General features: G+C 47.3%; 1 protein-coding gene across 2 annotated transcripts; it reads left to right on the forward strand.

The window, feature by feature from the left end:
* Nucleotides 1-2706: 2706 nt before the first annotated feature.
* On the forward strand, nucleotides 2707-22671 carry gfra4b (GDNF family receptor alpha 4b). 2 transcript variants are annotated; one of them, XM_028960247.1, is made up of 8 exons: nucleotides 2707-2930; nucleotides 15216-15491; nucleotides 15594-15674; nucleotides 17853-18198; nucleotides 18283-18392; nucleotides 19590-19724; nucleotides 21381-21544; nucleotides 21645-22671. In XM_028960247.1, exons 1-8 carry the CDS (start codon nucleotides 2888-2890, stop codon nucleotides 21786-21788), a joined length of 1299 nt encoding a protein of 432 aa, XP_028816080.1. In that variant the 5' UTR covers nucleotides 2707-2887; the 3' UTR covers nucleotides 21789-22671. The 2 variants fall into 2 exon arrangements, with proteins under 2 accessions (XP_028816080.1, XP_028816082.1); XM_028960249.1 differs by lacking the exons at nucleotides 21381-21544; nucleotides 21645-22671 and adding an exon at nucleotides 20358-20688.
* The last annotated feature ends 4896 nt before the right edge of the window (nucleotides 22672-27567 follow it).

The raw sequence follows: 27567 nt of genomic DNA on the forward strand, positions 1-27567 counted from the left end.
CAATATTGTACACGCTGGGTGGCGGCTCTACGCAAATGGCAGATGCTCGGTTTAGCCGGTCTGTCTGCTGCCTGGTCTCGGCTCTGGCGAGTCAGTTTTGTTTTTTGGTTCTAAGACTATGAGCCAAATTTTTAGACAACTGAGTGGCACCCGCCCAGTTGGGGTGGATGCCGTCTCGCCCAAAAAGACCAGGCTTCCCCCTAAATGTTGGCCAGTTGTTAATAAAACCCACTTTATTTTTTGGACACCACTCCGACAACCAGCGATTTATGTCGAGGCGAGTAATACAGGTCTCGTCGCTACACCACTTGCAGGCTCCTGGAAGGGGGTCCCTCTCTGTATCACTCCTTCCCAACGTTTCTTCCCACCTTTTTTCTCTCTTCTAGAGTTTTTCCGTGTGTGCAGAAGGGTCAAGTGTCAGGGTGTCAACTCTAGGGCCTGTCACATGTACTGTATGTGATTTTTGGCGATATAAGAAATAAATGTTGTTGTTGTTGCAATTTCGTTGAAAAGACGGACTCGTTCCATTTAACGTGGTAACGTGAAGAAGGTGGAGTTGAGAAATTCCCGCTTTGTCTCCTATTATAACCTTCTTTCTTTTCACTTTGTTCAAGTTCACGGCGTCACCAGAACGCCCATCAGCAAATCGAGAATAACACACTCCTTCCCGCTGTGTAAATAACTCAAGATCTCACGCAGACGTTCACACACTGTATTCCCACGGAGCCGCGAGTAGACCCCGTCCATCCCGGCCTTCAGTCCAGCTCGGGATAATTCATCTTTCCCCGCTTCTTCACCGTGAGTTGTACCGTTTAACAGTAACGCTCCGCCAGCGCTGAGCTCCCACAAACAAGACGTCAGAAGACATCAAGCTGGCCCTCGTCCTGGAGATGCTTTTGGACGCCTGGCTCATGACTTGTTATGAGCCTCGGACCGGCTTGCTGAGGTTCTGCGCTTTGCCGAGTTAAAGGAACCTCAAGGAGAACTTATCACAGCGTACGGTGACCTGAGGAAATTTATATTAATGACGTTCATCAGAAGCCTTTATCGTCAATGCAATTTATGAGGAAATAACTTTTTGAGGTGACAGAAATGGCACGAGACGCAAGGTTGGTCATGTGATGATAACTATAATGATAAAAGTAAAGTAAAGTAAAGTGAGTGTATATATATATATATATATATACACACACACACACACACACACACACATATAAGTAATATTGTTGATGCATTATAATCAACTGAACGTGTCTAAAAGATGGAAAACGAGACGAGAAGAGAGACCTGTGGAAGAGCGTCTTCCATGTCTGGAATAGATATAGAGTATTCTTTACTTTACTTTACTTTACTTTACTTTACTTTACTTTACTTTGCAGACGCTTTTATCCAAAGCGACTTACAAGAGGACGACACCATTTGATTCTCATTTGATTTCTGTAGATTTTGAGTTTATAAAACTAAGAGCCCTGATAAGGAACATTCTTCAGTCTGTAATGTAATAACTTGTGAAATGCTGTTTTTGTCGGTTCTAATCGGTATTTGTACCGTCGTGCCGCGTCATGAATTGTCGCACTATTGTGATATAATCGTATCGTGACCCGCACAGTCGAGCGTGTTGAACCACTATATTCCACATATTCTCTCGCCGCTTTCCCTTGGAGAAATGTCCAGGACAGGACCAGCTGCGGACAGCCTGTCCAGGGAGAGCATCTGATGCTCAGCATCCGCCAAGGTGCCAGCTTGTTTCCAGCCAGCACTGTCCTCGTCCGGCCCCGCCCGAACTCTGCGGCCAAAAGAGCGGGAAGCCGAGGGTCCGGCACTCCTGTCCATCAATAGCAGAAGCCCTTCAGGCATTAAGAAGAGCGCTGACCACAGCAGCGTTGTGGTGGAAGTAATGGAGGACGGATCTCTCCTTCATACAGAGTTATTACCAGCACGGGTCACATAGTTATTCCAACATCTCCCAGGTTCTGCAGAACAACATTTTCATGCCAGTCACACACCACGGTGCCTCGATGGCAGATCCCATCACGTCTTCAAAGTCTGAAGTGACTGGGCGACCATCAGAAATCTGAGTCATTTCAGACATGAAAGCAGTTGGTTTTCTTGCTTGAAGAATGGATGTCAGTGTAGGCTGGTGAAGGTCTCTCCCTCTCTCTCTCTCTGCATCTCTCCATCTCTCTCTCCATTTCTCCCTCTCCATCCGTCTCTCATCCCTCTCTCTCTCTCTCTCCATCCATCTCTCCCTCTCTCTCTCCCCTCTCTCTCTCCCTCCAGCCCCCCTCCCCCCCCCTCTCTCCATCTCTCTCTACCCCCCTATTCCTCATTCACTCTCTCTCCCTCCCTCGCCCCCCCTCTCTCCCTCTCTCTCCCTCCACCCCCCTCCTCCATCTCTCTCCCCCCCCCCTCTCCCTCTCTCTCCCCTCCACCCCCCCCCCCCCTCCCTCCCTCTCTCTCCATCTCTCTCTCCCTCCCTCCCCCCCCCTCTCCCTCTCTCTCCCTCCACCCCCCCCTCCCTCCCTCTCTCTCTCCCTCTCCTCTCCTCCTCTCTCTCCCTCCACCCCCCCTCCCTCCCTCTCTCTCTCCTCTCTCTCTCCCTCCCTCTCCCCCCCCTCTCTCCCTCTCTCTCCCTCCCCCCCCCCCCTCCCTCCCTCTCTCTCTCCCTCTCTCTCCTGCTCGGACCCGGACAGCCATGATCTCCGCCGCGTCTCCAGACGCCGTGTTACGGGTGTTGGTACCGGGCGGTACCGGTAACTGGTGACGGAACCGCTGCGTCTCTCCACGCGTGGACGCGGAGCGGGAATGCGGAGCGCGCCTCCGCCGCGGGGTTTTTGGGCGCCGCTTCTGCGATAGTTTCGGGGAGCCGAACCGGGGATCTTGGACCATGGATCTTGTGGGAATTTACCTGCTGCAGCTCGTCTTCGTCGGTGAGTGATTTTTATTCCTCTTTTCTAAATGAATATGTTTTATAATCCGACTTGACGCCCTCTGGACGTCATGGTCAGATAAAGTTGGGGTGAAGTTGACTTTTTATCTGGGTGAAGGTGCGTGTGGTTCCTTGTTCGTATGTAGATCAGGTCCATGGATGAAGGGTCTGGTCTGGTAATATGGATCAACTTATTAAACCAGGCCGACTCGTCTCAGATCACATGGAGTTCAGAGGTCAATATGAGACGCTCAGTAGGGACCTGAGAGGGTTAAAGGTGGAAAAATGGGAAGTTATGAATTTGGCCGGCGGTACCAGCCTCATTCAGAGATTTGGTCATGATTCTCTGGCCGAGTCCCGCTGCCACGTTCGTGATTTTTCTCTTGCTTCAGGTTGGGAGCCATCAGTGTCCATTAGAGACGAGCACGGCCACACGTGTTGATCCTGCCCACCAGTAATATCAGTACGGTAATATCTTCACGGACGAGAAACCGGGCTGGTTGGAGACGTGGAGAAGTTAGGACCCAGAAAAATGTGCATTTGATGTGCTTCTAGTAAAGCATCGCTGCTATCGTACGGGAGACGGGGTCCCAGACATGAACTACGTGGAACATGGGGTCCCGGTGGTCCGTGTGGGTCGGGTCTGAGAGAAGTACAAGCTGAACCCCAGTTTCCTTCGCCCACCTTTACACGCATGACCGGGGAAGAAGATGAAGCGGGTGGAGAGCACACCAACGTTCAGATTGTAGAAGCCTAGCGGGTAAAACACTCGCCGATGAACCAGAAGACCCAGAGCAGGACACTTAACCCTGTGTGTGTGTGTGTGTATTATATCGACTTCAGTTATGCTGGTAAACACATTTTTAAAGATCATAGTCACCCCGTGTACTGTGATAATGAGGCCTTCAATTTGCTCAACTCCATCAACTCTGTATTGTTGTAATAAAAACATGAAGGATGTTATTATAGAATTGGATGGATTTATTGGATTAGTGTATTTCAACCGCCCATAAATGCATTGATCAATTATTAGGAACCTATTTGAACAGAAAAATACTATCGATGGCTGAGTTGACGGACAGTTAACCCATTTTTTAGAACCGGCACAAAAAATATTATCTAAATATCTGCTTATGCACACTGCAATTCATATTTATTCATATAAAATACTTTAATATACATTTTCACCAAAGAGCATGTTGCATTACTGCTTATGTAAGTTTTTTACGTCTTAAGACTGGGCGATATATTACGTATATATTACGTACATGTACGTATATAGAACTTTATGAACAGGAGATACTTGGAATTATGACTCCTTGTGATGTTCTGTTTGCTGTAAGAGTTGCTTTCATTTGTTTCATTAATTATTCCAACTGCAATAACTCCAATATAAGGTGGTAGTGGCCTAGTGTGTAACTCACTCGCCTATAAACCAGAAGACCCAGGTTCAAATCCCACTTACTACCATTGTGTCCCTGAGCAAGACACTTAACCCTGAGTGTCTCCAGGGGGACTACTGTCTCTGTAACTACTGACTGTAAGTCGCCTTGGATTAGGGCGTCTGATTAATGCCATAAATATAAATGTAAAAGCAATAAAAAACAGCAGAAGAGACATGCAGAAGAGACAGGCCAAATGAACTCTTTAAAACATTTAAAAATGGCCCTAAAGGACGCCGTGGCAGCAGCAGCAGTCGCGTGGCTTTTATCTTGGAGCGAAAATCCATGGTGGCTGGAAAGGGCGTGAAGAAGGCGTCAGCGGCTGGTTCCTTCTGTTCTCTGTCACACTCCGGACCTTTTAAAACGCTCTTCATCTGTAATTATAGACGCCCCGAGCTCCGGCGCCGGGGCGACTCTTTGCCATTCGCCGAGTGTCAGTGGGTTTGATGGCTCTGACCTTTCTTCCTGGCATTATTCAATACCGCACGTAATCATCTGCCCACAATATTAAACCGTAATAGCTCAACACAGTACATAACACGCGGGGCCGTACGGTGCCGCGGTCGAGGAGCCCCGGGTTCGCCGCGGCAGGTCATTTTTAAAATGGCCACTGAGTCCCGACCGGATGCCCCGGTCTCTGCGTTGCCAGGTGAGAGTTTTGGAGGACTGATGGTTGAGGAGCTTCCATGAAGTTGATCCTCCTTGTGATCCTTCTCGCGTCGCTGCTGCGTTGTGATTGGTTCGGAGGTGTCTTCACCAGTTTCTCTATCGTTTTCACCACGTTCCTGCATAAATGTGACCGACAGCCTGGTTACAGGACATTGGCAGTGACAGTTTGACATCCTTTTCATTCTTGTCTCCTGACCCAAGCTTGTCACGCATGCGCTCTTGTTTAGTTATTTTAGTTTGGTGGCAGTGGCCTAGTCTATAAAGTCCCAGGTTCAAATCCCAATTACTACCATCGTGTCCCTGAGCAAGACACTTAACCCTGAGTGTCTCTGGGGGGGGACTGTCCCCGTCACTACTGAAGTACAGTGGTGGAAATCGGTGTGTAAACGGTGGAACTGGAGCGCGGGTCGTCACTGGGAACAGTCCGGTTGTATGGTGGCCGAGTTACTATGGCAGCCAGGATGAATGGCTTCTCTCCTCTTTATTGTTGTTTAACCGCCATAAATATGAAGTCCCTGTTTTATCAGCGGCGGCGGAACGTTCCCTCCTCACAGTCAGCCCGGGAGGGAAGAATCCGGCCTCGGCCCGGCCGTGGAAACCCGAGACGCTGGTTCAGCCGCGGAGGAAGTGGCACCGGCGTCACCAAAAATAACGAGGCCCCGGGGAGGCTGTTCGGCCCCCAGAAAACACCTGTTTGTACTCAGACGCCCCGCCCGCTATTCCGGGAAGGAAGCGGGTTGTGAAGGTAGCGAAGGCGGAGATGCCCGGGCAGGCCGCGGCGTACCGGCCACAAGTGTTCTGCACCGAGCCTCCTTCTACATGAGGAGCAGTTAATAACCGGAGGGCCCTCAGGAGAACCATCGCTCCACGTTTGGCTCTTTTATGGGGACGTGGGTCCCATTTTGAGTTACTGTACGTCTTTTTTGCCAGATATCAGAGAGGTGTTTTTATTCCGCTGCGGATGATTTATCGACCTCAGGGACGGTAAGATGATCCTGGAGGAGCACCATGTAACATTGCGCCGTGGAGAAACATCTGCCCGACATCTGGGAGGCTTGTACTTGCAGCTGTTGAGGAACGTTACCATGTTTTAGTCCGTACGTGCATTCACCCACACCTCCAAAAAATCCTTCACCAAGTCTTTTAGAAAAGGAGCAGAGTCTGGACGTATTAAAATGAGCTGTTGGTGCTGCTCTCAGAAGTAAATCTCTCTAAATAAATACAGAATCCTTAACGTAGCGGACGTGTTTATTAAGAATTGGTGCCGAAAACATCCAGATGGTCTGACGTCACCATCATCTCCATATTCCGTTTTTTAGAAGTCTGTTATCATTGGAAGGATTGGGGTGGCCCTCATGTAGTAGCCTAGTGGGTAAGACACTCGCCTGTTAACCAGAAGACCCGGGTTCAAATCCCACTTACTACCATCGTGTCCCTGAGCAAGACACTTAACCCTGAGTGTCTCCAGGGGGAGTAAAACAGCTGCAGGCTCGGTGGACATTTCGCCGGCGGCGTATGTCCGCTGCGACACGCATTTCCGGATTTCTCCCAAATTTCCGAGAGGGTCGCACGAACCGCATGTGGCATCCGGGCGAAAAACGAAGCATCAAGAAAACACGACGCCATCAAACTCCTGGCGTGTGACAGGCTACTTCCATTAGTGGGTGTCACGCCGTATTTTATTCTCCTCACGTGGAGGCCCGGTCTTCGCGTCCCAACGCCGCTGAGCTGAGGAAGTCCACTTACACGCCGACTTTTCACAACCAACATCCCAGAATGCACCTCCACGCTTCTGTGCACACCGTGGCGTCACTTTTTCCGTGAGAATTAGTGCCACAAGGAGGGCCACCAGGCTCTGCTTTATCAGCAGCGTTCCGCGTGCACATTCCACGCGCAAGCTAGTTTTCATACCGCCCCCTTGTGGTCTGTATTATTCCAGATGAACCAGCCGGTCAACTCCACCAGCAACAGAATAAGAGCTTTTAACCGCCATGTTCTGCGGTGAAGGCCCATGATCAGTCCCATCGCAGGTCCACAAATTCCAAACCAGCCCCCCAGATGACATCTGGCATGAGAAAACTCGCATACCCGCGAATGACGGCGACGTTGCCAGGAAGGGGAGGAGCTAATACATAAGGTTCACAGGTCTCACTGCCTCCACGTCTAAAACAAACTTGGGCTTCGTAAACGTTATTTTACTGCGCAAGTGGCAAATGAGGCGTGAGAGACAGATGTCAAACCTTTTCTGCTGCGGCAGACGTTACGTGGGGCCATTACGGGGTCTACCTGGCGAGCGACGAGGGACCAGACGGTGGATCCCATTCTTTTAATTACAAAACGCTTTCCAAACCTCGTAATTCTGACACGCTACTTGTTGAGAGGCAGGACGCCAGTTTTCACCACCAGCGCAAATGGGATTTTCCAAATCGGTATTTAAATTCATATTTTTATTTGTCACATACACGGTGTGATATGCAGTGAAATGCTTTAGCGACTGCGACAGACCAGAGTATTGCAAATATTGCAAGTAAACAATGAACCAATATGCAAATATTGCAGACATAACCAAATATTACACTTTTACGTCTTTAACATAAAATATGTGTAACTGGTAGGGTGAAGGTGTGCAAATGAGTTACAGACAATGTTTAAAGAAAAGAGAAAAAGAGCCATAAAAAAAAGAGCAGTAAGGTAAAAAGCGCAGAGTGATTTTGTGCAAAGGGACGGTATTACGGGGACGGTATTTACAGGGACGGTATTTAGAGGGACGATCCTGCTGGACTTGCTCAGGGATTAAAGCGTCTCATAGGCGAGTGTGCCGCGCAGTAGGCCACTACCACCTAGTACCACCTTCGGTTTCCGCCATTTTAAACAAAGCCGCTGATTGCTTCGGACTTCGAGCAAAAGTCCGTAGCGGCCCCTGCCGTGTCTTTACCGTTTCTGGTTATTCTGCAGAACGTGCAGAAACTCAACTGTTGGCTTTCACAGCCTTGTAGTCTCCAAACGCGGCGAGACGAGGCGCATCTGAAGTCAGTGTGAGAAGGGGACGCCGGCACGGCCAGACAGGGACATCCCCATTAACGGTGCTACGAAGGGGGCGTGTCACGCATACGTCAGGACGTTCTACATTTGACCTGGTGCTGCATGTTAGTTTGTAGTGTGGTGGTGGCACAGTTCCTCTTGCAGATCATAAGGAGCACAACGCCACCAGATCCGTTTTCTGTTCACCTTAAACGAAGCAACCGTATCTTCATCTTGATCTGCCTCGCTGGTCCTGCCTTCTGGTCCACCTTCACCCTGACCTTGGGCTGGATGTGTAGTAAATCCAATCTGGAGGAAGGCAGAAGAGCGCTGTAGCGTCCCCGGGGGGGACAGTTCCATGTGCTCTGGAACCTGCGTTCGTCCTCTGGGGCTGCGTTCTTCTGCTGTCCCCTGTCCCCATCTGGGACTGTCCACAGCTGGCAGGTCACGGGAGTTCGTTGTCAACCGAAGTTCTACATTCCAGCTGAGATCCAGATGCTCAGTTATTGGCTCTCCGTGGCGGCAATTTACGTTACTTCTCACGTTCTGTGGACACCGCGGTGAGGGAACTGTCCTCCTATTGACGGGGCTGCTGATCAGATACTGTAATTGGCGACATTACGAGCCCATAAAAGCCACTGCGCCTGTGTCACCGCCGGTCTGGAGATAAAAAGGCGCCGAACTTGACGGCCTGTCGGGTCCACAATGAACCCGCCGTAATTTAATTCCACCACACGGCTCTGGAATAATTAACGTCTGTTTCAAATATCGCCGAAATGGACCGTGTGTCAGAATAAAAAAACTCTTCTGCGCACCAAGACAATTGCTCTCCGCTCCCGCGCTCTCGTCGGTGACACATGGATCTGGTGGCTCCGGCAGATGTGTCACACAGACTCTTTTGTCGTTATTGTGCGAATGACTTCCAGGCGGCAATTACGGTGGCTTGGAAGGCGTCCATGGGAACGGCACCTGGTCAGAATATGTAATGGCGGTCGTGCAACGTCTTGTTATTTATTTCATTTGCTCAACAGTCACTTGTCCTCCTCAGCAGGACATCTAGGCTCTGGGCTGGACGCCGGAGGTCGCGATCAATAATCAGAATCAGAATCAGAATCGCGTTTATTGGCCAAGTCCGTACAGGAACATACAAGGAATTCGATTCCGGTAGACGGTGTCCCTCAAGTACGGAGAAGAAAAGGACGCGTGTCAGTGTTATTTGTACAAGGTGTAGAATCTGTTTATAAATGCTGAATATTAATATTCAGCATTTTTTATTGGGGGGCAGTGGTGGCCTAGCAGTTAAGGAAGCGGCCCCGTAATCAGAAGGTTGCCGGTTCGAATCCTGATCCGCCAAGGTGCTACTGAGGTGCCACTGAGCAAAGCACCGTCCCCACACACTGCTCCCCGGGTGCCGGTCATGGCCGCCCACTGCTCACTCAGGGTGATGGTTAAATGCAGAGGACAAATTTCACTGTGTCCACCGTGTGCTGTGCTGCTGTGTATCACATGTGACAATCACTTCACTTTATTATTAGTTTTTTATTATTTATATGTATGAATGTACATTGTCTATAAGTGTATAAAGATGAACAATGTGCAGTACAATAAAAAAAAAATCCTAAAATCCTATAAACAGAGTAGATAAAGTGCAGCGTGATGTTTAGGAGGGAGATGGCGAGGGGGAAAGAAAGTGCGGCGAATGTTGTTGGTGAAAGTGACGTGATTGTCATTGTGAGACACTGCAGCGCAGCATGCGGTGACGCTGTGAAACGTGTCCTCTGTATTTAACCATCACCCTTGGTGAGCAGTGGGCACCATGACAGGCGCCCGGGGAGCAGCGTGTGGGGACGGGACCTTCATCAAGGGGACCTCAGTGGCACCTTGGCCTTGAATTAACCGTCAGGCCTCCGCTGCCACCAAGGCTCCTGCCGTTGCCGTTTCTACTGACCAGGTCACCGGTGTTGGACTGTTTTCTTCCTGCAGTTTCAGCCAGTGCAGAGTTACGATCGCTTGTTAGATCTCTTATCTGATCAGGGGTCCAATCTGCAGGGGAGAAACGGGTCTCTGGAAGTCCTTCAAATCGCAGGTCTATTGCAGCCACATGTCCTGCCTCAGGTAGGGGACGCTGGCTAATCGGAAGGATCATGTTGTTGGTGGCTGGAAGCCACGTGGGAGATGCAGAGTCGCGCCGGAGGGCTTCGTTCCCGCAGCTTAATCACAGACAGATGCAGCAGCGGAGACACATTCATCACCGGACCTGTGTTAAGCGCTCCTTTCATGGGATTTTCTCAGAGTAAACACTTCCTGTCCTTTTACATTAACTACGCAATCAGCAATTTATAAAGTAAAAGTATTTTTTTTTTATAAAAAAAATTGACTCTCAGATATTAATCGATAATTACCAATTAGTACTGGTATCGATACTGGTAACGTATCAGGTCCAATTACAGCTCTAATTGCTCAACACAAACATGTTTTCTTTATCTTCATGACCATTTACGTTGGTAGATTCTCACTGAAGGCCTCAAAACTATGAATGAACACGTGTGGAGTTCTGTACTTAACAAAAAGTGGAGACCTGACCTCCACAGTCACCGGTCCTGAACCCAATCCAGATGGTTTGGGGTGAGCTGGACCAACAAGTGCTAAACTCCTCTGGGAACTCCTTCAAGACTGTTGGAGAAGCATTTCAGGTGACGACCTCTTGAAGCTCATCGAGAGAATGCCAAGAGTGTGCAAAGCAGTAATCAGAGCAAAGAAACTAGAATATAAAACATGTTTTCACTTATTTCACCTTTTTTTGTTAAGTCCATAACTCCACATGTGTTCATTCATAGTTTTGATGCCTTCAGTGAGAATCTACCAACGTAAATGGTCATGAAAATAAAGAAAACACGCTGAATGAGAAGGTGTCCAGACTTTAGGCCTGTATTGTATATATATATATGTGTGTGTGTGTGTGTGTGTGTGTGTGTGTGTGTGTATAAAAACAGGTCCATTTGCAGGGTTATGCGTCTGGTTCTGTCTGCATAGTTCTAGCAGATGATTTTCACAAGCCCCATCCTTTCTGAAGCGGAGCTTTAGGCCGGAACATCTGGATAAGTGATCGGCTCATCTCCTGGTGATTTATGCGGCAGGATAAGTGAAGACTTAGTGGAGCATCTGAAGGAATTGATTACTGACATGGCTAATTGGCTAAACCCACTGCGACACTGAGACGGGCTTATTAGAAATGTCAAATCGCGCCGCGCATTTGCATCCGTGATGCATGGCGTCTGTTCCAGCTTCTGGCAAGGCAGCAGCAACTGACAGAGCAGAGCTGGAACCATCATCTGTCCTTTCACGACACTCGTCCGGTCAGATGCCGCCACTCGCAAATATATGAAACAAATGCTGCTCACAGAAGTTTTCATTGTTTGGCCTTTTTGGAATAAACATTTGATCAGCAATATTGGAAACTGCACCGAACACTGTGAAATGGCAAAATTACTATCCTTCATAAACAATTAATAAAACACTGCATAATTTATCATCTTTCGACCCACTGATGAATACAATTTGCTGACATCATAGACATTGTAAAATTGCAGGAAAAGGACATAGAGCTACACATACTAGAGGCGTTGAATAGACTGGCATGTATCTTTATTTATTCTACGCTCGAGAACAAAAATTATGGTCAACTTTCTGTTCTTTTCCTCCTGGCCACTCAGGACCCCCCCACTATGTACGACCCCCCTGCGGTGAAGAGACCCTCGGCTACAGCGCAGAAGATAATCAATATTCCATTTGCTTGTCAACCACGAGCCTCTCTTAAATGCACACACGCTGTGATGCAAGGTCAATAATCCTCAGGATGAAGTTAACCGTACAGACGTTCCTTTTTATTCTTTTTTAAACAAGCTCAACACAGACCTTGAAAATCAATATGGCGTTTACAGAGTCAGTTTTTGCCCAGATCTTGAATGAAATGTCATTAGGTCAAGCGTCCATCTCGCAGAGCTGGAGACCAGCGCTGGTGGCCGTGCTGATGATCAGAATCAGAAAACTTTATTAATCCTGAAGGAAAATGATGACAACGATGTGGGTTGCACTTGACTGATATGAACATGCTGCATAGTATTGACCTGCAGAACATGATATTGTCCCTGATTAAGCCAGTCTACCATAATGCATGACATGTTCATACAGCGGGACAGCCTGGAGGAAAGGGCGGATGATCAGTTCAATACTGATTAGTATTGACATGGAATGTTGTTTTTATACTTACATTTATGCCATTTGGCATTGTTGATTTGTTTTGTCCCGAACATGGAAAAAACATGATTTTATCTCTATATCCACTAAGGTCCACTTCCTCACTCGCTAGGCCACCACTGGCCCTAGCAGCAGTGCAGGAGCAATAAGAACAAATAAAGGGCCGCATGGGTACAGATTTCTGCTAGAGAAGTTGCACGGATGGGTGGTGGGTGTGGAGCTCCGTCTAGAGAGGTGGCCAGGTCTGGTGAGATGGTTCTCTGAGTGGCCTTCAACCACACATGTTCTCCAGAACCTCCCTCTCCACACATTCCCAGGATGGGACGGTGATCCAAACGTTCTGGTGGTACCACACACTACAGTCACTGTGCATTGTAGACTGTGTTGAGATGGAGCTGCTACTCTTGCTTGTCAGCTTTGCTCAGTAAACCTGAACCAGTAGCACCATCGTGGTGGAACCCCCCGCCTCGAGTGTCCTTGGAAACGTTTGACTGAATTAGCACAAACATGCTGGTCTGGAAAGGAATGGAGGGGTTTCAACTGTGTAATTGTCCCCTCAGTAGACTCACTTCTCATGCTGATTGTTCTCCGGCACATGAAAGAAGCTGTACAGTCAACGCACGAGCGCGGCTTTCCCGGCAACTACTTCCACGGATAAACAAATGCGGAGATGCAATTAAAAAAAGAAGCTCGGCGCGATGAGCTGAACTGGAAGGACCTTCACGCAACAGCTTCACTTTCCTATGAATATCAACAGGATCCGTGTGCACATTACCTTCTGGTCCCTACTGCTTTTCAGACCCACGCGAGATGTTCCCGCTGCCACAATTACTTCGTTTGACGCTGCGCTGCCGCTGCCATAGAGACCGGGCCGGCCATGACAGTGGCCCTCTGGAAATATATGAAAATATTGTCCTTGGCATGTCCTCGCCACCCTCCGTTCTACCGCAGCGTAATTCCTGTTCGTTTTTACGCCGTATTAGACGTTGACGTTTAAGCAACGTTTTATATTTATTATTGATTCCGTTTTTTAGAGGCAGCAACTGGAAGCAGGAAACTTCACAAATTTCCAATGACAGTCTGGACACACCTACTCTGAAGAATCACCTCTTATGAAGAATCTAAAAGTCTGTTTGATGTTTCCTCCCTCTCATCATAAGCATCTTCATGAGATGAACATGAGTGAAGTTCTCAACACAGGAACCCTTTGAGGAAATCAACAGGACACATAACTCTTTCTAGTCACCTACGTGCTTTACATTATCTCCGAATGGAAGTTTTTGGAAGTCGTATGATGACTGTAGATGGGTGTAGGTGAACCAAAAATGGTTCATTGCTCAAATTCGTATTTAACCTAAAAGCAGAGATTCGGTTAGACACCAAAACATTGATGGTCTTTTCTTGGTACTTCCGAGTTCAGGGGAGATTCATCTTGATAAATAAATTCCACCGACGTCCCTGTAGAATGCTAAATAAAACATTTGGTCCAGTGATAAACCTCGGACTGATGTGCAGCTCATCTGAGCTCATGTGCAATATTTATTCCTTACTGCTGATGCCAAGTTCAATACTGGCAGGAATATTCGTAGCGGGAAGAAGAATGAACCAGCGTATATCATGCAGACAACACGAATGATGCGATTATTGTGCAGGCTCGTGTACTCCGGCATCTCAGAAGCGTTCGATTATATTATCTTTCATCCCTTCAGCAGTGAACATAAATCAAGATTCTTTGAGATGCACCAGTGCTCTTCAACCTTTGGAATTCTCCGTCTCAAATCTGCTCGTGTCTGCATAGTTTCTGCTGCTGTTGTTAGAGGTGTGAACCTTTACTGGTCTCACAATTCGATTCAATTACGATTACGATTATCAGCGCCTCGATCACCATGCATGCCACCACTTTTCAACATGTTCACTCTCGTATTGGTTTCAAATACACAAGCTAAGGATCAGCCACTGAGGTCCCCTTGATGAAGGTCCCGTCCCCACACGCTGTAAGACAACAATGTCGTGCTGGACATCTCTGGACAGATCAACGTTCAGATCTCCATTCCCGCTTCGGAAAGAACACTCACCCGCTTTGATTCTAGCCGGTTGAGGCCACCACAGTCCCTACCGGCACTACTTTTTAACGAGGATTTTTATACCGCTGCCAGATCACCAAGCGACGTCACTATGATGTAATCGATTATGTTCTACATTTACATTTACAATATTAACCAGTCAGTAGTGACAGGGACAGTCCCCCCTTGAGTCCCGCACTCAGGGTTAAGTGTCATGCTCAGGGACACGATGCTAATAAGTGGGGTTGGAAACTGGGACTTCTGATGTTCTGAGGCGAGTGTGTTACCCGCTAGGCTAGGGACGTGACAAAGACAATGACAAAGGGACATGACAAAGACAATACGGGGAACCTCAAGTTTTATATTATAAAAACGTTGTGTAAATTAATAGGTTGTGATAAGTGATACAGTGAAGTGATTGTCACATGTGATACACAGCAACACAGCACACTGTGCACACAGTGAAATTTGTCCTCTGCATTTAACCGATCCCCTGAGTGAGCAGTGGGCAGCCATGACAGGTGCCTGGGGAGCAGTGTGTGGGGACGGTGCTTTGCTCAGTGGCACCTTGGTGGCACCTTGGCGGATCGGGATTCGAACCGGCAACCTTCTGATTACGGGGCCACTTCCTTAACCGCTAGGCACATACCATGCGACCATGTTGCATTTAAATAGTCAATTTTTCTGTTGCATTTATGTGTAGCCCATGTCAAGGCCGAGGAGCGAGGGGCATATAAACGATTGGACTCCTGAAGAGTGTTAATGTAGAACTTTTTACTCTCGGCCGAATTTGGTCTACGTTAGTTAGTTTGTCATTAGCCTGTTAACGTGTAGCCCTGCAGGAGGCGCTGTCCGCGGGAGGAGACTGCCTGCTGGCGGGCGACGCCTGCTCCGCCGACGAGGCCTGCAGCCCCCGCCTCCGCACCCTGCGCCAGTGCGTGGCGGGAGACGGCAGCGTGAAGCTGGGGCCCGGGGCCCGCAGCCATTGCACCAACGCCGTGTCGGCCCTGCTCTCCAGCCCCCTGCGTGGCTGCCAGTGCCGGCGGGGCATGAAGAAGGAGAAGAACTGCCTGAGCATCTACTGGAGCCTCTACCAGTCCGGCATGCACGGTGAGGAGGACGTGGACGGCGGGAGAACGTCCGTGTGCTGTGGTTTCGCGGCCCGTGGAGTGTTGAGTGATGGTGGTGATGGTGGTGATGGTGGGTTCGCAGGTCTCAGCCTGGTGGAGAGCTACCCCTACGAGGCGGTGCAGAAGGGCTACGACTACGTGCGCCTGGCCTCCATCGCTGCGGGTAAGTGATGGAAGGCATGTGAGGGACTCGGGAGTCTCATTCAGAATCGCTCGTTTGTTCCTCAGAAACCACGTCTGCGTCCTAAAATCTGCACCAGTAATAAACCTGTTTAACTATGAGCAATTAGCCATCTATTACATTATTATTACGGTATCTGCCAGCGGTTATGACTAATAATAAAATATTAGCATGGAACCAGCAAACGTGATCAGTCCGGATCGTCTGTAAATTTAAATTCTTTTTCCATCCCCACAACATACCTTAGTTATACTGCAAAGTTGTGTTGACTTGTTTTACTGTTTGGTGTTGTTCCTTATTATATTTTATTTCTTATACTATTGTAAAAATATTTTTTATTACAATTCTTGTTATATAAGAATATGCCTCTTAAAAACTAGCTTTAAAAAGATCAATTATTATTATTATATAAGAATATAGCTTTAAAAATAGCATTTATTATTAATTATTACAGCAATTTCTACGATTCAGCTGGCAGCAATGCAGTGAAGTCCTCGTCTTAAAGAAGAAGCTGGATCATGGATATAATTTCTTCCCTGACGTTCCTCATTGAGATTTTAAACATTTATTGCCACCGTGTCCCTCAGCCTGCATTTGCGGGATTGTTGTCACCTGTGTCATGATCACATGACTCGTTTGGCATCCAGTGTGGTTGGCACGCCTTCCTTGGTATGGTTATGAGGTTCTGGCAGGGTTTGGCCTCTTCTTCAGCATTGTCCCTGGACCATTTTTTGCGTTTTGGATTGGGATTAAAATGACTTTCTTGTCTAGACGAATATAATTTTTGGGGGATTTGGAACGTTTGGCTGCTCAGACTCTTAAATGACGGTCATGGGCTGCTCCCACCTCCAGACACTGGGTGAAAGTTGTCACCTTGTCCCCTCGGTAACGCGCAGGTCCTTCACTCTCATGTCTGCACCTCATGGCGAGGAAATAAACAAGCACCCGACCATAAAAAAGTGATATTAATATATAATATTTTCTACTGAACATCGCAGCCATGTGGGAAAAAAAGTCTGCAGGACAACGGTTGTTCCTTTCATACTTGATAAAATTGATTCATTCTCAGTGGGATAATTATATGGAGTCGTTTATTGACACTGACATTTAGTGACTTAATTAATCTGCAAGCTTTGAATGAGCATTGCATTCAAATGTACCAACTCGATGTAATTTCAATAACCATTACATGCTTTATTACATTAATAATGAATGTTTCCATGTTTAATAATGGTAATGGCATTATGCTCTGTTCGGAATTTAATTTGGTGGAACAGATGTAGGTTATTAAAACTCTCTATAAAAGTAGGCAAATTAGCTCTACTAATTCTATAATGCCAGTACTTATATTACATATTATACAGAATATATTTCTGTTGCTTGCACTCTGTAGAAATGAAGTCCATGTATTGTGGGTCAGATAATAAAATCTCCTACATCAGGCATTATTAGTCTTTCTCAGACTGTATGAAGTGTGAATTATTGATAAAAAAGATAAGATGAGATAAACCTTTTAATAGTGGGGAATTTACTTGGTCACCGTTGAAAGTGGACAGTATGAATTTAAGAGCATCAAAAATGAAGAAAAACAATAGAATACTAGAATGAAGTTCTATGTCACAGCACAGTATAGAAAAAGAAAAGTACAGTATAAAATCTAGGAATATTAATATGGACATTTGTATTGTAAATATGTGCATATATATATATATATACACAGTACAGGCCAAAAGTTTGAACTCACCTTCTCATTCAATGTGTTTTCTTTATTTTCATGACCATTTACATGAAATGCTTCTCCAACAGTCTTGAAGGAGTTCCCAGAGGTGTTTAGCACTTGTTGGTCCAGCTCACCCCAAACCATCTGGACTGGGTTCAGGTCCGGTGACTGTGGAGGTCAGGTCTCCACTTTTTGTTAAGTACAGAACTCCACATGTGTTCATTCATAGTTTTGATGCCTTCAGTGAGAATCTACCAACGTAAATGGTCATGAAGATAAAGAAAACACGTTGAATGGGAAGGTGTCCAGACTTTTGGCCTGGACTGTATGTATGTTGATTGTCAGAACGTTCCTAGAACTTAGTAGGCCAGACAGCGTGTGTTGATTGAGGTTTTCTTCCAGATTCATTGTAAATTACATTAATGTACCATGTTCATCAGATTCCGACGTTGGCATGATGACGGTGAACCGTTGCTTGGACGCGGCCAAGGCCTGCAACGTGGACGACCTGTGCCAGCGGCTGCGCACCGACTACGTGTCGGCCTGCATCAAGCCTTCGTCCAAGTCGGGCCTGTGCAACAGGGCCAAGTGCAACAAAGCCCTCCGCCGCTTCTTCGACCGCGTGCCCCCCGAGTTCACCCACGAGCTGCTGTTCTGCCCCTGCAGCGACATGGCGTGCTCCGAGCGGCGCCGGCAGACCATCGTGCCCAGCTGCTCCTACGAGGCCGGGGAGAAGCCCGGCTGCCTCGCGCTGACCAAGACCTGCAGGGACGACTACGTCTGCCGGTCAGCCTGCCGGCCCAGATCACCTTCTCAGACTCGCGCCTCGCGGTGTGTCAGGCACGAATGACGGCCGGATTTTCCCCGCAGGTCCCGGCTACGACAGTTCCAGTACGACTGCGAAGCAGACGAGGGCTCCGCCAGCGGCTGCAAGCAGGGAAGCCACGCCTACTGCCTGCTGGCCTACACGGGCCTGATAGGTGGGTGGAGGTGACGTGCTCCGAAAGTCAAAAACTGACCGATTTAATCACCCAGGATGACCGACAGAATCAACTTTCCAACCCTGAACCGGTGATGGCGGAAAAGTCTGAGGCGAGGGTCCGAAAACCATAAAAAACGAGGAATAAAATGGGAATAAGTGTGTTTACTTCTACGTTAGAGACACAAAAACCACTCAAGGCCGGACAAAGTAGAGGCTGGGAATACAGTCCGTGACGCAGGAGACGAGGACATATTACCAAATGCCTTTGATGGCGATTGGCTTGAAACGCTCTCTGGTTGTTATATTGCCTTTTTTGTCACGCTCGCTAAAAAGTGAGCCAAAGAAGAATCCTAATGTGTTTACCGCACGCACAGCCTTTCATGAAGACCCTCAAAAGATTTTCACCTCCTCCCCCATTTCTGCACGTTTCGCTGCATCTTCCTGATGCTTTTCCAGAAGTAGATATCTGTTCCACCCATGAGGTGCCAGGCTCCTTATTTCACCCACCTAAAGTTATTATATCAACGCATAATCTTTGCCTTCTTATTGCCATTGATATTGTTTCAGGAGTCAAGCAGAAGTAGGCGGACGGGGCTTCTTTACAGCATTACAGGTGGAGCAGCCTCACAATCAGTAGTGACAGGGACAGTCTCCCGGAAGACACTCGGGGTTTAGTGTCTTGTTCAGGGACACGGTGGTAGTAAGTGGGGTTTGAACCTTGGACTTACCTGCTAGGCTACTACCACCCTTATTCATCATCATCATATTTTAAGTTGCAGGTTCGTACATCCAGATCCTCCCTGCAATATCGGTACCTGAATTTTAGATAAAAATACTTTTTTTTGGGGGGGGGGGGGGGGTTACTCCATGGACAACATTGTCCTGTGCTCTCCAAAACTCACGCAGGTGTCACAACAGTTACGACATGTAAGTTTGGTGGTGAAGGTCTGTAAAACCAGGTTTATGATGGTCATCAAGGCCGTCCTGTTGGATTCTGTACATCCACATGGGCACATGGACCGTGATGTAATCATTTATCACCACATACTGATGATGAACACTGGTTGCCATTTGCAGTCATGCATTTGTTCTCCTGGACGAACAGGAAGTAACAGTATGCTGTGAACATTTTAACTTGTTTATTACTCAGACTTCACTGCTGGAGGATTCATTCAAGGAATCGATGTTTCCACAGGAAGTCCGGTGACACCCAATTACGTAGATAACTCCACCTCCAACGTGTCACCATGGTGCACCTGCGTCACCAGCGGCAACCAGAGGGAGCAGTGCCTGGAATTCCTGGAGATTTTCACCAACAATATCTGTCTAAGTACGTCCTCTCAGTATCGTGAAATTAACCAATACAATTTAATGTTGTAATGTAAAAATGACATGCAAAGCTTTTTATAATAATATCATTATCAACAGAACTATTATCTGTGTGTAACATTGATTTCCAACCTCTGGTCTTAAATCAGATGATTAATTTGTACGATTAGGCTGACTGTTTTAATTGCGGCTTTTTAAATGAAGCATTTTTTGACATGGTCATCTGAAGTCAAAAGTTGACATGGCCCAAGTGACACCTAAAATTGGGGATTTTCTGACATTTCCGTCACACTGTATGGAGAGAGCTTGACCGTTCTCTCAGCTCCGTTCCGGTTTCCTCGTAATGACAGCAGATAGTCCAGTGTCTTGGTGTGAGGAATCTTTATTTGTGTTCTACAGACTACAGAAGGGCAGAAAGAAATGGCGCTTCCATAAACTGTCTCCATATGGCGCTTCCATAAACTGCAATAGAAGGTCTTGCATTGCATTGAGCTTTGGCGTGAGCTTTGTCAGTCAATTCTGATTGTTGTTTCAAGAAAAATAGCTTTAATAATCCTGTGTGAGAAGCTGCACGGTCAAGCTGATATGTGATTGACGAGATGGGAGGGCTTTAAAGGAGTCTCTGTCACTGCAGGAATGTCCTTCAGGTCAAAATCCTTCTCTTCTCTGCCAGAGAAGATCACCAGGCACCATGACAGGCACCAGCCTGGGGAGCAGTGTGTGGGGACGGTGCTTTGCTCAGTGGCAGATCGGGATTCGAACCGGCAACCTTCTGATTACGGGGCCACTTCCTTAACCGCTAGGCTACCGCTGCCCCAACAGTGGAGATTTTGGTCCAACATTCTTCCCTTTGGAGAAGCTCTGATGTCTGTCCTGTCCAGGAGATAAGTCAAGTCAGCTTTATTGTCAATTCTGCCACATGTACAGGACATGCAGAGAATTGAAATTACGTTACTCTCTGACCCATACAAGTAACATTAAATACAAAAACAGTAACAGTAACATTGAATACAAAGTATAAATACAATTAAAAAAAACAAACAAAACACAATATACAATTTTAAAAACACCATATACAAATAAGGGCACATGGTGGAGAGTGCAAAACCATGTAGTGCAACAGAGGTAAGTTTAAAGTGACGAAGTGACAAGTGAGGAAGTTGGCAGACCAGAGCTGCACAGAGTGACTGGTGCATGGTCAGTTTGTGTGTGTTAGGGTTCAGAAAGTTTGTGGAGCTGAAGAGGGGAGTGAGGGGAGTGGGGGCAGAGCTGGGAGGGAGTTGAGTTTCCTCACAGCCTGTTGGGTGAAGCTGTCCTTCAGTCTGCTGGTCCTGGCCTGGAGACTCCGCAGTCTCCTCCCTGATGGCAGCAGGCTGAAGAAGGTTTGCATTGGGTGGGTGGGATCAGCTGCTATGCCGAGGGCTTTCTTGGTGAGGCGTGTGCTGTAGATGTCAAGATAAGCTATAAAGCAAATATGAGGTGGAGATAGAGGAAGGCTTCAGAGGTCTTCTGGCCTGAGCCCGTGGTGTCCGGTGCCAGTGAGCGGCAGGTGCAGCTGCGGATGCTGAGCGGAATACTGAGCCGGCCTGGCTTTGCTCTCCGGAGCGGAATTCCGAGGCGGACGTGACTGACCCCCGTCTTGGTGTCTCGCTGACAGAAAACGCCCTGCTTGCCTTCGGTGACGGAATCGAGGTCACCCCGAGCCCAGGCCAGCCGGCGCCGCCGAGCCGCTCCACGGAGACGGAGGACCGCCGCACCGCTTCCGTGCTCGTTTCCACGGGAACCGAAGAGAGTGTCCTGATTCCTCGGATACCCACACAGGTAAAGAGGCTTAAATACGGTCATTACGGTTCTGAAATCCATCGTTCATCAGAAAGAGTTCATCAGAAAGAGTTGACTAATTAACGAACTCGCCTCACAGGCGATGGAGACAAACAAGCTCTGGAGCGACTCCACCAGGTCGTCCCGCACCCTCGCCAACTCGGGCCCGCCGGCGCTGTCCCGCCCCGCGTCCCCCCTCGTCACCGGGACGCTCCTCCTGCTGCTGCTCCGCCTTGACGAGTGAAGTCCGCCTCACCGTGGACCGGAAGCGCGGGACCGGCGCTCTCAACACCGTGACAGAACGTGGGGGACTGTGGAGACGGCAGCCTTGCAGGGACCTCTGTGTCCTCAGCAGCGTGCTTCGTTTGTGTTGATGTGGACCATTTAGGACGTCACTGTGACAGGGACACTTGTATGAGAGTGAGTGTGTGAGTGTGTGCATGCTGGAAAACATGTAAATATGTACATAACCGTGTCAGGAGGTGTGCAATGTCCTCGTGTAGGACGGTCCAGAAAGCTCTTGGCATGAAGACGCTGCTGCCATTAAGTCCCAGATTACCAGCCAGCAGGAATAAATCAGTGTATCATGAAATGTGGGCTGTTTGGAAAGACCCTTGAGGAAATGGGGCTTTAAGATCATTCCGTTCAACTTGACTGAGGAAGGAGCAAAATCAATACATTTTGGGTGGAGGTACGGCGACTGGGAGGAAGCAGCTCCGCTCCGTTTCTTCTGGCCTGTCCTCTCACCAGGACTTCTGTTCCTGCTTCAGATGTCATTCCGTGCGTGATGTCCCACTGCCGTATGGGCAAGAGACCAGCTGTGGTTTACCTACATAACGTATTCCTTCACATTTCACTGCCAATAAAAGTTGCCAGGTCGTGTTGTATCGGGGTATAAAAATGACCAGACTGTCAGCATAACAAACACGGAGATGGTGGGAAATGCCAAAGTGGCCCAGACTGAAGAACCATGTGGGCGTAAGGGACATTTTGGGCAAAATGAATAAATTCTTAATAATAAGAGTTATTAAACAAACAAACAAAAAATGTGGTGCCAAAAGCCTCATGTTACCATTTTTAAAATAAAAAAATATAGATTTTTTTTTTGATTAAAACATAAAATATTATTCACTGCCTATACTGTCATTTGTGTGTTTAAAAAAATAGTTTTTAATCAAGTTATTGCAAAAAATCAATCGTACTTACAATTTCTTGTATAATTGAGTAATTGTAAAAAAGTGAGAAGTAGTTTGTTTTACGTTTTTTTAACGTTTTTTTTACATAGGAAGGTGGCTGTGACTGACTGGCATGATGTGGCTGTGGCTGAGCAGATGGCGGCGTAGAGGTGTGGGGCTCTTCTGTTCCACGGCGACACTGAACATTAAATAAATGCTGCACAATGTTCTCCTGACAGCCACAGGCTCGAAGTTCAGCTCCCGTAACAGAGGCAGCTTCTTTTTTTTTTTATCTCAAATCCTGGAAAGTGAAGTGCAAATGGTGAATTGTGTCTGACACAGGACACTAAAAGTCATTAATATTCCCCATTTCCAGGATCAGACGTTCAGTGATGTCGGAACAGGGTGCTGTTTCATGCACACATCAGCATCGATAGAATAGACTCATCAGAATCCCAGCCAGGTCTCCTGAGGACAAACCGGTTTTTATGGCAGGCCAGAAACACAGCGTGGCTCCTCTGTGCACACTGCAGATTTTATTCTAATGCCTCTAAAGATCAAGCTATGAGAAATTCTGAGAATTAAATTCACCTTTCTCAGCACAGATCACTGAGAGGCATTTCTAAAGCAACCAGGAACACTTTGGGACTGAATTTTAAAGCAGGCAGAAAACCAACAATATCTGTATCTAAGACTACAGACGATTGCAGATAAAATCTACGATTTAGATGAAATGACAAGTTTGCATTTTGTAATGCAAAAACATGGTGTGAAATGCAGACTTCTTTATTTGCTGTCTGCCGAGGGGATGAAAAGAACGCTTTTCTTTTTGGTTGTGCATTGGACACGGCCTGAAAGCCCCACCGCGCCCCGCCAGCGTCATCTGAAGAACATCTGAGAGCTGGAGGCTGCCTTGCACAGAGGTGTGATTATCTCTGGTCCAGCTGGCAGAGAATCCAGCTTCAGTATTGCAATGAAAGCAGAACACAGTACAGTTTATTATAAAATGTATTATTTTTTACATCCAGTCCATCCAGGCTTGAATCTTGGAATGGATGGACACTGTTGTCACAATTGCTGACAAGGGGGGGGGGGGGTTAGAATGTCCAGAATGAGGAAGAAGGGTGTGAGAGAGCTGTCAATCATGTCTACAGGCTCCTCCCCCTTTTAAACTTTGTTCATTAAATCACCATTGAAGCATGAAACTAGTTCCTTTTTTCTAGCAGTTTTTTTTCCCCAGGAAGTCCATGCTTGAAGAATTCAGCAGTGGACAATTCATGGACAAAGATCTTCTCTGTTAATAGACACGAGCGATGAGCATCCTGCATAAGAATCTGCAATATCAGGGCTCAGGTCTTATAGAGGATTATTTATTCATCTATACAGTTCAGCACCCCAACCCTGCATTTCCTCTGTTTTTATTGCCTCTGTCTTTGTAGTTCTCCTCCTGAACACCAGGACATGTGGCCTTCTATCCACCAAGCCTCCATTTTAAACCCTGCACACGATCAATAGCAGAACGCTGGGGATCACAGGCCTCGCCCCTCCGCCAAGTTCTCTGGCAGAGCCGTGGTCGATTCCTCCTGAGTTCATGAAACATGACAACTTCATTTTCTTCCTCGTTCATTCCGCCGAGTAACGACCCGCCGGCTACCGGGCCTGGATTCTCAATCTCGACAAAAATAAGTACACCTTCGACCCCAGGGGGGCGTGATCTGATCGATGGAGAGGCAAATAATACCGATTTCTACCATGGAGCCATGTACAGGTCACCATAACAGGGACGGAAGGATAATATACGTTTACAATGTATATAACCTCGGTATATAATCTACAGGACGCGTCCGGACCTCAGAATCGGTGAAAAGGAAAGTGGCTGGAGGAGCTGCTGCACTCACTGACCTGGAGAAGAAAGAGAAGCGAATTCGAGTTCGGAACAAACACAGAGCATTTCACATTCATCTACCGCATATTAATAAATACCGGGACTGACTGAGTTCGTTTGCATTCGGCGCTTATTGAAACGCGTCACGCCTCGTGGGTTTTTCGAGATCAGATGGCCTCGCCGACTTCTGCTCCCGTGGGATCGTCCTCATGTGACACCTGAGACCCCGAAACCCTCACTGGGGTTAAAATGCTCTCTCGCTCTCACTCCCTCACCGCCCCAATCCAGACCTGGAGCCCATCCCAGAACACCCCAGATGTTATGGCGCATGGAGGTTCAAAAGAAGTAAAAAATGTGCGCTGGAAAGATTTGAGATGTTTCGTTGTCACATTCCCACACACGCACAGTTCTGCTCAGATGTTCTTCCATTTGTCTCATCTCCCTTTCGGTGTAATAACCCGGAATTCTGCGGTCCCGCCCGTTGTCTTTGCCTGTGCCCTCTGAGGATTTCTGCTCGTACCTCCTTCTCCTGCAGGCAGGTTGCAGACACCACTGACATGTGCGTCGGCGAACCTTTCATGCCGGATAATTGAGCCATAACTTATTCATGGTCCAAGGTCACTTGTACAGTAGCGCCGGGCGCGCCGAGGAAACGAGCCGCAGCAAATCAATAGCCGGAGCCGGCAGGAGCGCGCCGGGGGCCCGGAGAACTCTCCAGTTCGCAGAAGATGCTCTGATTAGAGGTTAAAAGCAACTCGCTCCACACATGGCTGCGTAACCGGTAATTGCCGGCCTCTCAGTCAGAAACGGGGACAAAGAACGTCAACAGCGCACTCGACGGCGGCGAAACTGTCCTTTCACGGCACAAAATGGCCGTCAAAGAGTTCAGGACTTGCACTTTCGCTCGGAATAAATTGCTGCACTTGTCAGACGCCCTCGAGGCAATTAATCCCGGCAAAAAAACTGGATTTTGTGGGTGAAATGACTGGTTTAGGTTGCGACGGTGCACGTGTAGGTGCTTCCCTCCAGATGTTCCCGAACGTGGCTGAAGAAATGCGGAACGCCATACCCACCCCACCTGGGAGTTGCCACACGTCCCGTAAAATACACCATCGTCCCGCACTTGGCGATTAAATCGCGTGTCCCATTTTTAATTAATGTGGGTTTGCTTAACTTTGCAGAAAATACTTGATTTCTGCTTTTCTGGCCACACAATGAACCTGTGGGGTGTCCACTGTCCCCCCTTTATTCAATTCCTTGCTCCACTTCAGGGTTAACGAAGTCTTAAATCTGCTATTTTGGTGGTCTTGGATAAACCTGTGGCATTGACATAAACCTCTGCTCTCCTCCAGACTAATACATGCGTATACAAGGCCACGCCTTTTCATCAGAGACCATCCAGTTTGGACATGCATGTGAATATGAAAACCATGCATGTATATTCATATGAATGAAAACCGTCTGTGGGACGGCACTATACTGATAGTATAGGACAGGCACGCTGCATTACAGATGCCGTTATTAACTAGCACACTTTTACACATGAGGATGGAACTCGTAAAATACTGGACGTGCCAGCTTTATATAACACGATTCGCATAAATAGCAAGCCAAAATGACGAAACAAGTGCAAAACACAATCATGTGTGTGTGTGTGTGTGTGTGTGTGTGTGATGAGACAGGTTCCATGGTGTTTGAGGACACAGAGCCCCCGCTCACCTGCTGAAACGCTGCCCCCTACTGAACAAAGATAGAACTGTAGAAGTGGAATTTCAGTTCCAAAATGAACAAAACCAGAACAACCAGAATAATATAACCTGCTGCTAATGGACAATGACAGAAATATAACCTGCTTCTTACTGTAGATGATTTTGGCAGCAAGTCTTAATTTTAGCTCTTGTCTAGTCCATCGGTGGGCCGTTTTAAAAGTCAATGTGACCCTTGAGCTTAAACGTTGACCCACCACTGGACTAGACTTTCGGTCAAGCTGTGGTTTTAGTTTTTGTAAGTCATGTCCGGACTCATTTTAGTCCAGTCCAGTTTCAGTCTGAGCATTTTAGTCAGAATTATTCATGATTATTTTAGTCTAGTCGATAAAAATGTATTTTAGTCTAATTAAATTCTATTGAACCCAGTACAAGTTCTGAGTAGACCAGACAAAAACATTTTCAAACTTTTTAGACATCCACTCCAGACACGGAAGACCTTGCATGTTGCGTGTATTACATACATGAGACAGTCCATAGCTAATATTAAACGTCCTAATGTTGCATCCAACAGCGAAACCATAATCGCTCCCAATGCCACATTACCAAATGACATTAATGTGAAATGAAATGTGGGCTGCCATAAAAAATAGAGCCAGTGAGACCCCAAATCCCGACGAAGCAGTAAAAAAGACTGCAGCCTTCACAGTGACGTCCCCTAATGAGGTGTATTGTGCCTCGAATTTTACAGAAACATGTTGGATTTACTTTCAAGCCTGTTAAATCCACCCATCCATGAGGAAATAGCGGCATGAATATGATGCCCAGTCTGTTGTGAGTTTACAGGGTCCCTGCTGGAACTCCATGCCAGTGTCGGCCAGGACACGTCCCCAGCTGTCCCCGGGCAGAAGGGACTCTGTGCCGATGCCAGCCGCTCAGCTCTGGTCAGATGAAATTTCCAAATCGCACACACACATCTCATGTATGATTTTACAGGTTAAAAGGATATTTTAAAGACCAAAATTGTTAATTGCACAGTTGTTATTTCACATTGTACAACAGTGCACACAAATTAATGATTCTTCGCAGCAAAACCGGTCCATATTGTGCCAAATGTAGATTTTATTTATTATTATAGTAATAATATAATTCCCATGATTTAGTATAAAACTAGTATAACCTCAGCAATTACGGTTAGACTATAAATATTAAACAGAACTGTCTCTTTACCAGATGTGTGATTTCCTATGATCTCCA

This window comes from Denticeps clupeoides, chromosome 18 (genome assembly GCF_900700375.1).
Source record: "Denticeps clupeoides chromosome 18, fDenClu1.1, whole genome shotgun sequence".
In the NCBI taxonomy this organism is placed as follows: Eukaryota; Metazoa; Chordata; class Actinopteri; order Clupeiformes; family Denticipitidae; genus Denticeps; species Denticeps clupeoides.